The sequence below is a fragment of the Leptonotus elevatus genome, chromosome 19, assembly GCF_054856555.1.
Source record: "Leptonotus elevatus isolate MCC_2025b chromosome 19, RoL_Lele_1.0, whole genome shotgun sequence".
NCBI classification, from domain to species: Eukaryota; Metazoa; Chordata; class Actinopteri; order Syngnathiformes; family Syngnathidae; genus Leptonotus; species Leptonotus elevatus.
Genome location: NC_141257.1, coordinates 15,614,958 through 15,632,457, shown reverse-complemented (window position 1 = coordinate 15,632,457; position 17,500 = coordinate 15,614,958). Strand labels below are relative to the sequence as shown.

The following is a 17,500-nucleotide window of genomic DNA, read 5'->3' as shown; positions in this document are numbered from 1 at the left end:
CATAATGAAATGCACGGATTACAACATTGGTTCGCCATAAATAAGCTATCTTTAAATTTAAAACAAATAATTTGATATGCTAAGATTTAATTTGAAAATATTGACAAAAAGACAAGTATCACTGAATGTTGCAGAAATTGCTTGATTACAGCAGTTGACATCCTCAACAAAATATTCAGTCACAGTTACCATAATTTCTATACTGGCCAGTGTCATTTGAGATAAGAGATTGATTACTACCTGAAGAGGAAGATGCAGCTGACACGTGTGGTCCACAACACCTACAAGGCAGCCATTTGGTGGGGGAGTGGAAGAGAGAGTGGAGAGAGCTTCTTCAGGACAGTAGATATTGAAGCGGGAGACTCGGCTCATAGTCCAAACAGCAGATCCAAAGTGAAGGAGAATCTGGGCCTGACTGGCTGAACATACCACCCATACTGTAAAAAGGACATCATGTAAGATTTTCCCCAAAAATCTCAATGTAACAACAAATAATATTTTAGGACCAATTATTGCCATTGTTGATGTTGGAAACTGCTTATTAGTGATGACTTACTATCAGGCTTTTCTTTGCTCAAACCACACTGAGCCCTAAGAGAGCGAGCCACTCGGACCACTTCCTGGACCAGGAGGAAATCTCTTTCCTCTTCTGGGAAATGCCAGTGTTTCTGGATGAGACAAAATAACCACATAAATTTAAATGTCCACCGACTGCTGCGCAATTTTCAAATACATTTATTTTTGCCTCAAATGTTCCGACGTGTTTAAAATAAACAAATCCCATTTTTCCAAACAAACTTATCATCTCACAGTATAGCATATCAATAATCATAAAATGAACCCACAGCCATCACTTTCTGTAGGCATAAAAAGGAGGATTAGATGATTTTGCATTCTATAATCTTCAGCAAAAACTACCAATAGGCTGATCTTGAAAAAAGGCCTGCTTCCTGTTTTCACTCTTTTTCTTTCAAATTTACACAGTGTTAAAGAAAATAGTGTACCGCTATTTAATAAACTGAATAATGCTAATGCTAATAATAATAATAATAATAATAATAATCTGTGAAACAGTGAGACCGTGAACCCGGAACCTGCGATGGAGGGGTGCTTAATTATCTGTGTGGTACAAATTAAGATGTGCTTGTCATTATTTGACCTTGAAAATGTGTACCTAAAAACAATATACAGTATTTAAAAAATTCTAATTGCAAATTTCCATTTATTTTATCAATCCACTAGTCCACAACATAGTAGAGGTGTCACCTCTCTTGCTTTAAAAAATTGATACAGCCAAGTAGGAGTGCACCGATCGATTGGCCGGCCGATTTATTGGCCCTGATTTCCTTAATTTTGGAAGATCGGTGATCTTAAAAATAAATCCCGATCCCTTAAAAATAAACCCATCTTTTCCACCAACCTCACCTCCCTCCTCAGAGGTCTGAAAAAGTCAGCCACTGTTCTCTTCTGCTGAGATGACGAATAGGATTTTCATTTTTATTTGAAAGAATTACTTCATGTGCATTTAAAACAACCATTTGTATTATTTCACCGATATTGTTCAATGTTTTCTAATAAAACAAGATTGAAACACTGAAGGTATATGCTGCTTGGAATGAAAAAAATCGGGACCGGCAGGTCAGACTTTTTAAAAGATCGGGGATCTTAATTTAGCGTATGCTGACGACTCTGGAAGCTCCCTACAATTTTTGTTAGAATCTTTAAACAAAGCTGTCAATTCTTTGTATGTTTAAGATTAAAAGAAAAAGCACATTTTAAAAATGTTGACGATAACATTTTCTGTTTGACTGAAAATGAATATCGGCTTGAAATTTCGGTTATCGGTCTCCTTGACTACTAATAATCGGTATCTGTATCGGCCTTGAAAAAACATTGGTCTATCACTAATTTATGAGTCAGAGCCTAGTGATTACTACTTGGTCAAAATACATTCTTAGATAAGATGCTTCTTCCAATGTTTAAAAAAACAAACAAAAAAAACCCATTGCTTATTGTGTCATATACTTGTAGTATGTGATGACTAATTTCAATTAATCTGTTACATAGCTTCTAAGTAATTGGTATTAATATAGTCCAATATCTAGTAAATCATTAAATGAAGCTAGCAGCCAATTTAAGAAAGGAAAGTACAGAACATATTTCGGTTTCGAAGAAGTAGTGGTGGTACCAGTTGAGACGAGCGGGGGTAAGGCTGGAGACACAGGCTCCTCTGAGCTGCAGCTTCAGTTCTGAATGGCTGGAGTCTCTGCCACAGTTCCTCAGTAAGGAACGGCATGATTGGGGAGAGGAGGGCCAGAGACGCACACACACAGTGATAGAGGACAACGCTTGCTGCTGGTCTCATTTTCTTCACTCTTCCTTCATTTTGTTTCAGTAGAACAGGTTTCACACTCTCCTACAAGACATGAAAAAACACGTCATATTTCCCTCTTTGCGGGCAAATGTACCCTGTGTCTCTTACCATATAGACGTCACACAGATTGTGGACCCAGAAGTTGTACAAAGCAGCAGTGACCACGTGCAGCTCATATTCTTCAAAGGCCTTTTCCACTTGTGCTACTGTGCTGTATAGTCGGGAGCAGATCCACCGGTCCATACTGCTCAAATGAGACATCTAATGATCATAAAAATAAATAAAAAATATCAGAAAAGTTTTTAATAATTTTTTTCGGTGGGCACCCCAGAGGCAAGAATTTTCTACTTTGAATGACACGTTTAGGTACATATTAAAGTATTAACAGTCAATATTATCAGATTAACTCATTCAAACCCAAAAGCGTAAAAATATGTTTTTTTAATACTTTGTTCTGCACTCTCAAAAATGTATTTATATGTTGTTGTTGTTGTTTTTTACGTTAGAGCATACCAAAGGCTTTGATACAGCTTCTGACATGAAAAGGTTGCTTAAAGCAATAGTAGTTATTACAAAAAATGACCAGCAGGTGGCAGCAGAGTATAAGAGATCAGCCAGTGCCATGTTGCAACAAGCTCTTTTTGCCAATGTTCTCAACCGGTTTGTGAATAATGATGAAACTTAGCTATATTATAATGCTAATTGCTGCAAAACGGAAACAAATTTACTTTTTTTCCTCATGAAAGAAGTGTATTCTTTTGGTAGGTTCCCTGTTTTTATAGCAATAGAACACAATATTCTGTGGGCCTTGCAAAATCAGTCAAAATGCAGTAAAACAACCGGGAGCAAAGGGGATTGCTTCAGTGAAAATGGCTGGGAGTGAATTAGTTAATGTAGTTCTCCATCAAAGCATATTGATTACACTGAGGAACAACATTTTTGTTGAATTGGGTCTGACAGCTGTCCAAAACTGTCTTCAGTTTTTCTCCATTACATAATTTTTTAGCTATAGGATGCCCATTTTTGTTTTGTTTTTATGGAATTATGGAATACATGTTTATGTAAGTAAATAAAACTTAGATGGTTACAAACTTTGATAACTAAAAAAACCTAAATAAATAGTACAAAAACAGCATAAAACAAAACAGAACTTAGGAACAGTATGTTCATGCTTACAAGGTTAAGGGAAAAAGCCAGCACTAATTTCCTAATATGGTAGCTTTCTGTTTGCAAATATTGATAGTACTGACCGCTTGAGTAGTGTTAATTTCATTAATGAAAACTAAAAAAAAAATTTTGTCAACACCTTTTCTACCCGACTAAAACTAGACTACACTAAAACCCCCATTAATAAACAATAATTGCATTTTCGTTGACTAATGAAGACGAGACAAAAATGTACTTCACTAAATAAAAACTGGACTAAAATCTATGAACATTTTAGTTCATGAACAAAGATGAGATGAAAATGATATGATTTTGTAAAATCCTGTCTCTGCTAATCACTGTGACACTGTTATGTGACACACAGTGAATCCCCCGTTTTTAAAAAAATTAATAAATAAAGGTATTTAAAAACAACAACAACAACAACAACAAAAAATAAATTATAGTTATAACGTAACATTAACAGCTATGACGTGCCAACGATAATGTTAATCCGACCGCTAACTAATGCTGGCTAATTTACTAGCTCGTAGCAAGGAGACATAGTAGCCACTGGAATTGTGTGTTAAGTTGTTTTAAAATTTTATGTGAAATCATTTTAGATCTGAAATGTTCAACATTATCTCCTGACAAAAAATATATCTGGGTAAAATGATCGTCTTGACTATACTTGTCTTAAAACGAGACTAAAAAGTTGACAATTTTGGCTGACCAAACTAGACTTGGACTAAAATAAAGACTAGAATGCTAATCGACTAAAATCTGACAAAACAAAAACGGGATTAAGTTGACTATGATAAAATCTAACAAACATGATTGAAACTGGATTAAAACTGAGACAAAATTTAAAAATGTCTGATAAAATTGACACTACTCTTGGGAGCTGTACACACCTCTCACTGCATGTGTAAATTGTTGCTCACTTGGCATCCATTGCAGCCTGGTCATCCTGGAAGGTGGATTCCCACATTTGTGGCCCTTTTGCAAGGTTTCTTATTTTTCCCCGATGGCGTTTTTTGAGTATTTCCTTGCCCTCTTGGTTAAGATCAAGTGATGGCATTAATATTTGTCAACTGTGGATGTGTGAAGCACTTTGAGACTATTTTGTAATTAACTCATTTGCTCCCAAAAACATATGAAAACGTTCTATTTTAAATATTGCCATTGTCCCAAAATCGCATGTATACATTTTTTATATTTTGTTTTTTTAATGCTACAGCATACAGATGGCTTTGATGTAGCCTCTGAACTGAAGAGGACGCTTGAAGCAATGGTAGTTATTACAAAAAATGGCCAGCAGATGGGAGGAGAGATCAACCAGGGCCATGTTGCAACAAGCTTTTTTCCCCACTGTTTTAACTCTTTTTGCCAGTGTTTTTAACCGGCTTGTGAATAATGATGAAACTTAACTACATTCTAATGCTAATTGCTGCAAAACTGAAACAGATAGAAATATACTTTTTTTTTCCTGATGAAAGAAGAAACTCTAATCTTTCTTTTGCTAGGGTCCATGTTTTTATAGCAATAGAACACAATATTCTGTTGGCCTTGCAAAATCAGTCAAAATCCAGTTAAACAGATGGGTACAAAGGGGGTTGCTTCAGTGAAAATGGCTGGGAGTGAACAAGTTAAGGGCTATATAAATATATTTGACTTGACTTGACTGTTTCAATTGTGAATACACAAACAAGTTGCAACTAATGATAGATGAGTCCAAATGTAACCAGCTCTTCTTACTACAACCTTATTACAGCTAATCAGTGGGATTTTGCTGGATGGTAAACTATGGAGAAAAAAATGTGACATCCTAGGAAAAAAACAGCAATTTTGGAATTAGCTTGCCTCTTTTGTTCCCCAGTGTTATCTTTGTGTTGAAGCAAAACAAAACAATGGTTTTTACTTTGGAAAACAATGATCAATATTTTTGCCTATCTTCTGACAAAACCAGTAACTGAATCGTCAATTTTAAATAATGCCCTGTTTTTGAATAAAGGTATGGAAATTCATCGATTAATCAACAAAATGATCAATAATTTAATTGATTATTAAGATAATCGTTAGCTGCAGTCCTACTTGACAAGAAAGATGAAACAGATTTGCTAATGACAGAACTCCTTTCAAATCTGTATTTCTGTGTGTCAGGTAATTTGGTAATTTCAGTACACTGTGACAATTGCTGCTGGCCTCTCCCAGGGCACTGTGTGCCGTAGGCATCAAATTCTAATTGAGTGAATATTTGCAAATAAATAAATAATGTTTATCAGTTGAATATTAAATACCTTGTATGAGTAGTTTATTTAATTAAATATAGTTGGAAAAGGATTTGGAAATCATTATATTCTGTTTTTATTTACTGTACATTTTCTCAACTTCATTGTAACTGGGGTCTATAGTGTATTGCTAATGCAACAAATGTCATTTAAATAGTAATGTAAAACTAGTAATAATACTGACAAAAACTTAAACAATGCTTTCTAGCTTGCTCAAGTTGCTCAACATTTGCAAAAGTTGGTTGTACCTCCTCCAGATTCTCCACTGGCGTAGTGTTGTCACCCAGCACTCCGAGAGTAAATCTCAGCGTCTGCCACATTTTATTACAGAAATGTCTGCAGCTCAGGACCTGAGATATTGATAGGCTGAGGTCTTCTCCTAAAATAAAAGCAACAAAAAAAACGGTACATTGTTTCGCCAAATACTACAGTGCTCTGACAGTCTTTCTATGTGTCAGGTGTGAAGAGCAGAAATGCAGGAAGCATCTCTTAAACGTGTCTTTTCATGCTTCAAAAAGGCTTCTACTAAAACTGGGAAATAAAAGTGAGGGATAACAATCACTCACCCATCATTTTGTGAGAGCAAAGGGCAAATCTCAGAGCATCAGTTCCGCACTGAGGGATTCCCTTAGGGAAGTCTTTCGTCTGAGAGAAGCAGATGCAGTGGTTAGATAGATGAGGAGGGAATGAGCACACGTATTCAGTCAGAAAGGAAACACGAGTAAAGAGCGAAGGGATCTGACCTGCGCATCCAGGGCAACCACCTGCTCCCTGGGGTCGAGGTTCCCCTCTTTCACTTTCTGTTGAAGCCTCTAAAAGGAAAAACAAAACAAAAAAAGAATTATAGAGGTAGACTTTTTCCTATCTACTACTATCAGATGTCCTGTTTACACACATGAACAATATTTGCTTTTCCTTCCATTAAAAAAAGAAATAATCAATTATCCTATTGAAGGACCCATGACCTACAGCTGAGATAAAGCTTTCTCACAATGCACAGCACATTTTGCTCCTGAATGTTTTGGTAGTCTTGATGTTCCCTTGTATGGAATACCAAAACTGCCAAAATAAAATTAAAAAAATAAATGACTAAATGAATACATGAATGAATAAAAGTTAAAATAAAAACAGATATACAAAATATAATTAAAACATTAAATACAAATATATATATATATATATATATATATATATATATATATATATATATATATATATATATATATATATATATATATATATATATATATATATATATAAATGGAAATAAAAACAAAAAAATATTTATCCCTTAATAAATAAAAAAATAAAAACCGAGATTCAAAAAATTTCAATAAATATAAAAGTAAATGTTGAAATAAATTCAAAAGTAAATATATAAATACAATTAAATATCCATCCATCAGCCCAGACTTCCCTCTCCCCAGCCACTTATTAATAGATAAATTAAATATCAATCAATAAATAAAAACGCTTTGCTCTCACATTTATTCCTTTCATGCTGCAGACGCTCTGTCAGGTTGAAATGGTATTCAAATTAGGGAGCGACGGTCCTAAGCGTGTCTTGTGTTGTTCTCTTTTATTTATTGATTGATATTTAACACTATTTATTTTGTATTTATTTCAACATTTATTTTTATTTTTTGAATATATTTTTTTATTTATATACACACACACACACATATATATATATATATATATATATATATATATATGGCAGTTTTGGTGCAGTTTTGGTCCTCCATACCTTTGAACCCTGCATATATTGAAGATTTTTTTTGTCAGATGGAGCAAAGCAGCCCCGGAAACTGAGCCTTCGCCTCCATGTTTTATTTTTACCTCTAGTAAACAGAGCTGTCCAAAGGACATTCCTCCAGAAACTTTGTGGCTTGTCCATATGCATTTGAGCAAATTCCAGTCTTGTCAGTTTTATTTCAAGTCCTGACCACTGTTGGGTTTTCTTTCCTAAGAGGAGGGAACCAACAATTTTTGTCCTTGTGTATCAATTCAAGTCAAAACATTCCATTACGGACCTTTGTTATATCGTCCCCCTCTTAAAAGAATAATTGTTTTGCAAAATTTTTTTTTTTTTGCCTAAATCATCTTCACATGATGCAAATGGTTCACTTTTTTGTGTTTCCTGAAAAATTACTTTTGATTATTTGAATATGGATTCAAGTAACTAAATTACACTTCTCCTGATTATAATTTGTCAATAATCATGTTTTCGCAATAGTTCCTCTTCAATGCAGAATCCCACAAGAACCCAGTCACGTCAGTCAGTTTTGTTCTCACTCCCAATGATTACTCAATTTTAAACAGAAGTCCCAACAAACTTGACATTTATTGGTTTATTATTGGTCTACTTTAATGAAACAACCAACCAGAGTTCTTCACCAACCCCAGAAACATCTAAATTCCAACAAATCAGGGAGACCTCAAGAGACCAAAGGAGAGACTGAGGAAAGGAAAAAAGGACAGACAAAGCAGAGTGAGATCCACAGACACCAGCCTCCACCGATTCAATGACCTGAGGAAGAAGCAGATTGTGTCTGAGCTTTGATAGATGCTGGTGTGGTGGATCTAGCATGCATGAAAATCTCCACCAAAGAGGGGAGCCGTCGACCCCTGCCAGGACAGAGCAAGTGCAACACCTCAGGGCCCCCCAGGCCGCGGCAGCGCCAAAGGACGACCCCCGGGCCCCGCCAGGGCCACCGGCCGGAGAGCAAACCCAGGAGCAGCAGCGCCCCCCACCCCAACACGGCCCGCGCCCCCAACCCAACGCAGCAGGACGGGGCACTCACTGCAGGCCCGCCAGGCACCCCACCCGCCCCCAAGCCCCCCCACACAACAAAGCCACCGGAGCGGGGCGGGCACAACACCAAACACACCCACCCCCCTGGCCCCCGGAGCGCCGAGACCCGGGCCACGGATGGAGGAAGGAAGGCGGACAGGGGAGGGGGAAGGAGACGACAAGAAGGGCAAGGGGCAGCGGCAGGGCCGCAGAGAGAGGGGGAGAGGAGGAGAAAGGGTGACGAGGGAGAAGGGACAGGGAGGCGGAGGACGGGCGGGGAGAGGCGAGGAGGGAGAAGCAGCAAGGGGGAGGAAGGGGCACCCTGGCAACGCAGCACCCCCCCCCCCCCCCAAGAGACCCAGGGAACGGCCAAGACGCAGCCGCCACCTTCATCTTCCTCATATAGCCTACTTGTAAAACAAACTGAAATAAAAAATCATAAATTTTATGAAATTAAGAAAGAGGTACCAAACCGTTGACCTTTGACAAATTAGGTGAACGTGATAATCGCTACACAATGGAAACTAAAGTAAAATAAAGTTGGTCATTTCTACAGAGACTAAAACACAACTGAAAGATGAAAGATTGTAATTGACAGAAGAAATTTAGTTACACACCTCCAAGGAAACTCCATGTATAACATCCAAGGGGTCGATGACATTTCCCAAGGATTTACTCATTTTCCGACCATGTTTATCCCTCACCAGAGAGTGAAGGAGAACCTTAGAATCAAAAAGCAGAAAGAATGTGATTTTTTTTTTTAAAGGTGTGTGTGTGTGTGGGGGGGGGGGGCTGTACATATCACCTTATGAATTAAGTAATTAGGAACATATTAAACCGTATTAATGATCTAAATTACCTGGAATATTTCACTGTCAAAGACAGGAAAATTATTGTGATAAAGAATGCGGTTTGATGGATTTAATATATATTTTTTTTTAATTTGGGTCCAAAACTAGCAACAGAAATTATTGACATGCGGAATACATGCGGAATACAATACAAGAGGACTGTGGAGACATTTACTGTACATAGACTTATCACTGTGCTTGAGAACTGTTGATAAAGTGTAAATTATAGATACTGTATTGTAAAGAAATGCATGAATAAAACTTCCACTGATGGTAATGGAAACCATATGTCCATGATAAAGGATATAATTAGGAGATTGTTGAACTATTAGCACATACGTATGTAACTTGCTCCAATCAGAAACATTGCCAGACAAAATAAAAGTGACTAGTTTTTCCTTTATGCTGTTTTCCTCATAAGTTTCTAGGGGTACGTAAACTAATTAGCACAACTATATGTCTGCTTACTAGTGGTGAATTGTGATATATTCAGTAGTGTTCATAAGTTTTCTAGGGTAAACTTATGAGTACAACTGCAAAAAGCTAGAGAAAAACATATTTTCATCAATTACAGGCCTGTCTTTGTTATCACAATTTTCAAAGATACTGGAAAAAATAAATGTTGAGAGACTGGACAATTTAATTGAAAAAACAACTACGAGAGAAGATAACGGGATGAACACAAAACAAAACATATGCAGTGCGAATTTTCATTGACTTAAATGTCCAGTTAGGTAGTCACAAGTCAGCATGCTTAGCATTACTTGTGGCGTTCCACAGGGGTCATTATTTGGGACCCAAACAGTTTATTCTATTGACCTTTTGCACCAATGTGATCACGTGACTGCCCTATGATGGACGGTGGAAGGAAATGATTGTTGAATAGAAGTGGACGTGACCCGGAGCGACTTAGCGACTGTTATTTTATAAATTAAAAGTTATTATTGCCAATTGGAGCCATGGAATCTACTACTTCAACCGAAGTTTGCCTGTCAGTCGAAGTTGCACATTTAGTCGGGACTCATAGAGCGCGATATTTCCTTAAGTTGGAGATTGCTAGTTTTAAAAATGCCCCTTACCTTCTGTCGCCTGCTGTTTTTACCAAGTTCATCAAATCGCAGACTTTGACGGAATTCACAGCGAACGACCTATATCATTATGTAGTCAATGTTGTCTCTCCTCAAGTGGAAGGCACTAGAAATTACAAAAGCCCAAGTGGAGCCCTGCGGGCTTTCTCCCCTATGGCATAACCCCGATTTTCAACTTAACAACCAATCGTTTTATTTAGGTGTGGGAGCAGAAAGGAATTACACATCTCCACCATCTTTTCTCAGATAATATGTTTATATCATATACATATATACATCCTTGCTCCAAAAATACAAAATAAAAAACTGAATTTTTTTTCATTTATCTGCAAGTTAAAAGTATGACAAAGAAACAAATTCCAACACTTCGGGGAACGCTCCAATCGCCTGTTTTAGCTAAAGATATTACCAAGCTTTCTCCGACAACAACAAAAAAACTCTCAAAAATATATAAGTTACTTTCGCATACTGATAAAATGTCTTTACCCATCTCGAAATGGGAGACAGATTTGTCTATAGCTCCGGAATCTGACTTTTGGATTCAAGTTTGTGAAAACTTACTTAAAATGACAAAACACACAAGTTTACAACTTATCCAATATAAAATTATTCATAGAACATACATTACTCAATATATGATGAAGAAAATGGGATTCTCAGATTCCGACATTTGTCTCCAGTGTTTACAAAACACTACAGACACTTATTTTCATGCTTTATGGCTATGCACTCCGGTTACGTATTTCTGGACTAAAGTCTTTGAAAAACCGCGAAAAAAACAATTATTGTTAATTGGAAAAATAAACAAACTCTGAATATCGACCAATGGTCTAACCTCCTCATAAATCAAATTTTAATGAAAAAAATAAATAAATAAAATAAAAACCAAATATCAAAATGTATAGAAACATGGTCTACGTATAGAGAATCTTTTAACCTAAATCTGGTTACTTAATTCTGCCTGTTAGCGAGAGCCACCACATCGCGATAACTTACATTGCTGTTTCTGTATTTGGCAATTTGTAAGTAATGGTTGTGTTTTTATAGTCAGGAACCCAGTTGCTGCCAGCAGGATCGAGCAGACTACATCAAATGACACCTTACAGTCACCAACTCCTCAAGATTCACTTTCAATGGGCACTAAGGGTTAATATTCGGAATCACTGCATGCCAGTAGGTTAACTCTATAGGTGCTGTCCCCCCTGGCTGAGCGTGGGCGGCTCTGCCCCTCTGTTGGCTGCTGGGTGGCGGCTGCGTCTTGGCCGTTCCCTGGGTCTCTTGGGGGGTGCTGCGTTGCGGTGCTCTCCCTGGTGTCCAGAGCGGTGTCAGCGCCGCCCCGGCCCGGTGACGCGGTTCGGGCCCTGTGGGCCTCCGTCGTGCCCCGTGGCTCCCTCTCCCTTCCCCCCCCCTTGCTGCCTCTCCCTCCTCGCCTCTCCCCGCCTGTCCTCCGCCTCCCTGTCCCTTCTCCCTCATCACCCTTCCTCCTCCTCCCACTCTCTCTGCGGCCCTGCCGCCCCCCTTGCCCTTCTTGTCGTCTCCTTCCCCCGTCCCGTCTCCCTCCCCTGTCCGCCTTCCTCCTCCTCCCTTGGGCTGAGGACTCCATCCATGGCCCGGGTCTCGGGGCTCCGGGGGCCGGGCGGGTGGGTGGCTCGGTGTTGTGCCTGCCCCGCTCCGGTGGACCTCCTGGCACCTCGGGCGGGCCCCAGTATCCGGGAAGCGAGCCCTATCGCCCGCCGGGCTGGTCCCATATGCCCGCCGGGTTCCCAGTGGGGGGTTGGGTGGATGGGTGCGTTGGGTTGGTGGCGCGGGCCGTGTTGAGGTGGGGGGGCGCTCCTGGGTTTACTCTCCGGCCGGTGGCCCCTGCGGGGCCCGGGGGTTGTCCCTTGGCGCTGCCGGACGTGGCTTGGGGGACCCTGGGGGTTTGTGCTTGCTCTGTCCTAGCCGGGGTCGACGGTTCCCCTCTTTGGTGGAGGTTTTCATGAATGCCAGATCCACCACACCAGCATCTATCGAAATTCAAACACAATCTGCTTCTTCCTCTGGTCGTTGAATCGGTGGAAGCTGATGTCTGTGGATCTCACTCTGCTTTATCTATCCTTCCTTCCTTTCTCCTCAGTCTCTCCTTTGGTCTCTTGAGGTCTCCCTAATTTGTTGGAATTTAGATGTTTCTGGGGTTGGTGAAAGACTCTGGTTGGTAACCCGGTGGGTAGTAGGTGATGTCTGGTCGTTGCTGGATTTCACTTTCCTTTCTTTGATCCTTCTTCGGGTCTCCTGACAACCTCACGACTCTCGTTGGATTCTGAAGTATTCGGTTTAGGTGAACGGTATGGGATTTTTAATAGGTTTTAGGTGAACTAATGAGTACACACTCACACGCAGGCACACACACATACACACGCACATACAAAAAAATACAAAAAAATAAAAAAAGAGAGAGAGAGCAATGATGATGACATGTCGAATCGGTAAAATACTGAGCTCTCCAAAAAAAAAAAATTGTTGTCTCTCCTCCTTATACAGGCAGTCTCTAGGCGGAGATGCTAGGCTCACATACCGAAGACCGTAATGCAAAGGTAACACGGTTTATCATGTAAACTGACTTATTTTTACACATTCTGTTCTATATTGAAACGCTGTGATGATGTTATGTTATTATGTTGACTAGCATGGAACAAATGACTATTGTAGTGGCAAGCTATGCAGTAATTTGATGACTATGACTCAAGCTCCAGAGTGAAAAACATCCCCCATTATTAAACAGTCAAATGCACTTAATAGTTTTGAAGAAGGTACACTTTAAAACTAAGCTGTGTGTACGTGCAGTTGGAGTGGATGCTAACTATCTGGCTCGTTAATGTGATTTGAATCACGTAATTCGACACCTCTGTTACAATCTTTGTTAGAGTGTATGTTTACGAGTAAAATGTATCAAAATGTATCTACTAACCTCGCAAAAAATTATCGCTGCAAATCCGTGAATACTTCCAGTCCTTTCTGTTGATTGCTGCTATCAATCGACGTCTTTTGTCTTCATTAGTAGGTATGTGATAAAAAGCAACATTTGGTTTACTCCCTTGTCCTGTCTGTACAACCGACCGCAGAGCGAGATATGACGATTTAACAAGATAATCGATTAGATAAAGGACTTAATGCTGTACGAGATTCAATGGTTACAATACAGACAAGTGGTTCTTTTGCCGTCCAGCGTCCCGCAGGGGGCGTTCCCATGAGGGCTGTGACATCACGTGCAAAAGATCAATACACAAATTAGATTTGTAAAGTTTCTGATGTACAGTGTTCCCTCGCTATAACGCGGTTCACTTTTCACGGCCTCGCTATTTCGCGGATTCTTTTTGTGCAATTTTGCATGCTTTTTTTTTTTACAGTAATGTACCTATTTTCATAAAATTTATGAAGGTTTGAACATAGAGAATGTTTAAACAAGAGAAATGTGAGAAAATGTAAATGCCTCGAAGAGAAAAGTGTATAAACTGTATAGTGAGGGGTTTTAGAGCCTTAAAACATTTATAATAAATGTAAAACATAACGCTAACTACTTCGCAGTTTTCATTTATTGCGGGTATTTTTTGGAACCTAACCTCAGCGGAAAACGAGTGAACATTGTATTTAAATTCTGTGTTTTTGTAGACGATATGAATACCATATTTTATGTCTTTATCTTTAAACTTGAAGGCAACAAAGAATTTAATTTAATATGCTCAGATGTAATGTAAAACATTAGGCAAAAAGCATACTAGCACACTTTCATTCACACAAATAAAAGTTATTTTTATAGATGATAATTTGAATTGTAAGCAGCGGGCAAGACAAGATAATATTTTGCTTACTTCTTCCCCTTGTTGAACTGAACAATTTGTATAGAGTCTCTGTTTATTTTTTTTGCTTTTTATTTATATGTGGTTTGATAGTTTGAGATAAAGATCAGATGAAATCGAACCAATTCGAGCCACTCATTGTCCAAGTACCTGTTTGAAAGGCAGTTTGCCTGTCAGCTCTGTACCCAGCATTACCATCCTCGCCACCCAAAAGAAAATTAGGTCACTGCCTGTCTCCAGGATGGAGTTTGGGTAAAAGCGCTGAAAATCTCGAGTCTGTAGAAGGAGGGTGTGGTTAGAGTCTAGAAAATCAATCTTCTCATTAATGACTATGTACTGCTACAGACGCGGTACCTGTTGAGGCCAACCCAACATAGCGAAAGGAAACAGCGCAGAAGAGAACCAGGTATCCAGAACATCAGAGTCTAACCAACGCAGCATGCACAGATACAAAAAGATTTTAAAAAATTATTTAAATGGTATATTTGGTATATTGGATTCTATTATCACTATTTCTCCAAACCAAATGTTTTTCACATTTTATTATTTATTTTTTTACAATTTACGCAACGTCTGACAATGAAAACATAACATTGCATTTCACACAATGCAAATTTGGGATTCAAGAGGTTGGCGTACCTTGAGTCAAACTGAAGTCCTGTGGGGTCACTCCATATTTGACAGTGGCTTTCTGACGAGCCTCATCCTCATTACTTCCCCAGACCCATTGGTCCTAACAAAAACAGGAACAATATTTCCACTTTTGGCTGGGAAACAAATAATCAAACATTTTCAAACCTCTGATCAATTTCTAAATCATTTTTCCCTTCTATACTATACTGTACAAACCCACCAACCACAACTTAATGACCACTTGCAGAATATAATTATATGCAATATAAGGGCAGCGTCAAATGTTCTGCCTCTATGAAGAAATAATTATAGAGTTCAGTTTTGACCGACACTGTTAGATGTGTATGCATTTAACCGTATATCTTTATTTTTTGTAGTTGTAGTTTGCAGCTGCCCATAATTGTACTGCATCATACTGAGAACTGCTCCAAATATGTTTGACTTTCCAACCAAATTACAGTGGTGACTTGAGATAAGAGTTCATTCCGTGACCAAGCATGCAACTCAAATCACTCTCAACTCATCTTTCCCAACTGAAATGAATGGAAATTTCATTGATTTGTTCCTGCGTCTTTTAGAAAAAAATAGAACTGTAAAATATTGTACTCTATAAAAAATACTGTAATTATATAATTAAAAAAAAAATAATAATTATCTAACAGCTTTTTGTCACACAATGCACATTGTACTACTGCTTGCCTTAGCGAGCTGGGGGCAGTATAAGACAGAAAGATGGATATACAGTACTTTTAATAACAATAATAATACATCGACGTCTGGACAATGTAGACTCCCAGCTTGTGTCAGCTCCTCCGAAACAATATATAACAGTGAGTACCGGTACTGTTATATTGAATGTCTTTAATGTGTTGTTGCACCATTTGTGTTAAAATATCAGTTATCTAAAGAGTTACACAGCGGGACCCCCGCATAGCCTAATCGTGGTTCGGCACCCGCAGATTCAACTGAAGGTTTTTCCTCCCAATGTTTTTTAAACTTATTTTGGTAAACAATTATTATAAGTTTTTTTTGGTCAATATTGTGAGGGGTTTAAGAAAAAACTATATTTTTTCCCCAATGCATTTATAATGGCCATCAATTATACGTGGATTTTGGTTATTCGCCAGCCAGCCTGGTCCCTGTACTGTCTATGCGTTTCCCGTTATGTGCATAGCATTTGCATTAAGCTAGCAGACTATGTGTTTATGTTTTAAATATAAAAAATGTGGAATTCATCTAGTTTTATATTTAGTTTAAACAGTTTGAAGCCTCTTTTTTTTTTGTCAAAGTGCTGTTATTGTGAAGTGAGTTGAGTTCACTGCCACCATAAAGCGCTCAAATCTCAAGTTTGACATCACAAGTAAAAGCACAAAAACACCCGAATGATACTCATATTAAAAATAAAATCATAAGTCAGGTCAATCATATCTCAAAGCACTACAATTCTACACATTATGATGCAGTCCAGTAAGTTAGCAAAGCCTAACCTCTTGTTTGTCAGAAGAACTATGAAACTCCACTCTGTAAGCAGGGATCTGATGTCCCCACCACAGCTGCCTCGAAATGCACCAATCACTGCCAAGCAAACAGAGCTGCATTGTTCACTCCCATACAATGAAACAAGGATGCATTCATTACAACAATTATGTTATTTCAAACTCATCACAGAACAATAGATGACACACAGCTGCTCACATTTAAACAAAAGTTAAATTATGTGATTGTTGTAAATGTGAAGGAAAGGTCAGGGTAAGTCTACCTGATGTTGGACAGCCAGTTCGTCCATGTTTTAGTGTAAAAGTGAGGGATGATTTCCAGATGACCATCCTCAACAGCCTGACAATAAAAGAGTGAGTCATACTTTGTGTTTCAGCTGTCAACCACCACCAACGCATCATAACACATTACTTACCCGTAAAGCTTTTTGAGCCATTCCGTGACAGCGGAGGAACCACTGTTTCTTTAGAAGAGGCTCGATCACATCTCCTGAGCGGCTTCGACGTGAAAAATTATTTCACAAAACATATTTCATGTGTTTAGTACAGCTGCATCTGTCAAAACGCGATTTAGCTAAACAAATATTTGAAGTAGATTATTACATATATTGATAAATTAATATTCCTATTATAAAAAAAAAACATTATATTACTTTTCACTTTTTTTTTTTTAATCGAGTGATTGTATTAAATCTTTGTGATTGTGTAGGTGTATAATATTGGTTTACCTGCAAATAGGTAAGGTCATGGCATGCTCCTGCTTTCTTCTGAACAGTTTTTTCTCAACCAGAGCGTTTACGACCAGCCATCTGGCGTCGAATCGCTTCACTCCCTTAAATGTTTTAAGAAGACCAAGGAGACATTAAATGAATACATTTTAAAATATGTCTAGATATCAAATTTTTAAAGGGGAAGACAACCCCTCCAAAATGATTGACAATAATATGTTTTATGCAGCCCCACTAGTCTAAATACAATATTCGGGTTAATG

At 38.4% G+C, this 17,500-nt stretch overlaps 1 protein-coding gene across 3 annotated transcripts in view; it reads right to left on the bottom strand.

Moving 5' to 3' along the window:
- vars2 (valyl-tRNA synthetase 2, mitochondrial) overlaps positions 1-17,500 on the bottom strand; it is a 46,242-nt gene that overhangs the window by 13,566 nt on the left and 15,176 nt on the right. For 2 of the 3 annotated variants that reach the window (XM_086062249.1, XM_086062248.1), the window contains exons 14-28: positions 17,238-17,341; positions 16,926-17,007; positions 16,773-16,849; positions 16,501-16,588; positions 15,020-15,113; positions 14,735-14,805; positions 14,531-14,656; positions 9,223-9,327; positions 6,555-6,623; positions 6,378-6,456; positions 6,060-6,190; positions 2,483-2,635; positions 2,189-2,416; positions 557-668; positions 241-437 (exon numbers count right to left, since the gene is read on the bottom strand). In XM_086062249.1, coding sequence (XP_085918375.1) covers positions 241-437; positions 557-668; positions 2,189-2,416; positions 2,483-2,635; positions 6,060-6,190; positions 6,378-6,456; positions 6,555-6,623; positions 9,223-9,327; positions 14,531-14,656; positions 14,735-14,805; positions 15,020-15,113; positions 16,501-16,588; positions 16,773-16,849; positions 16,926-17,007; positions 17,238-17,341 — 1,716 coding nt within the window. The remainder of the gene's footprint in view (positions 1-240; positions 438-556; positions 669-2,188; positions 2,417-2,482; positions 2,636-6,059; positions 6,191-6,377; positions 6,457-6,554; positions 6,624-9,222; positions 9,328-14,530; positions 14,657-14,734; positions 14,806-15,019; positions 15,114-16,500; positions 16,589-16,772; positions 16,850-16,925; positions 17,008-17,237; positions 17,342-17,500) is intronic. The other variant, XM_086062250.1, reaches the window with a different exon arrangement.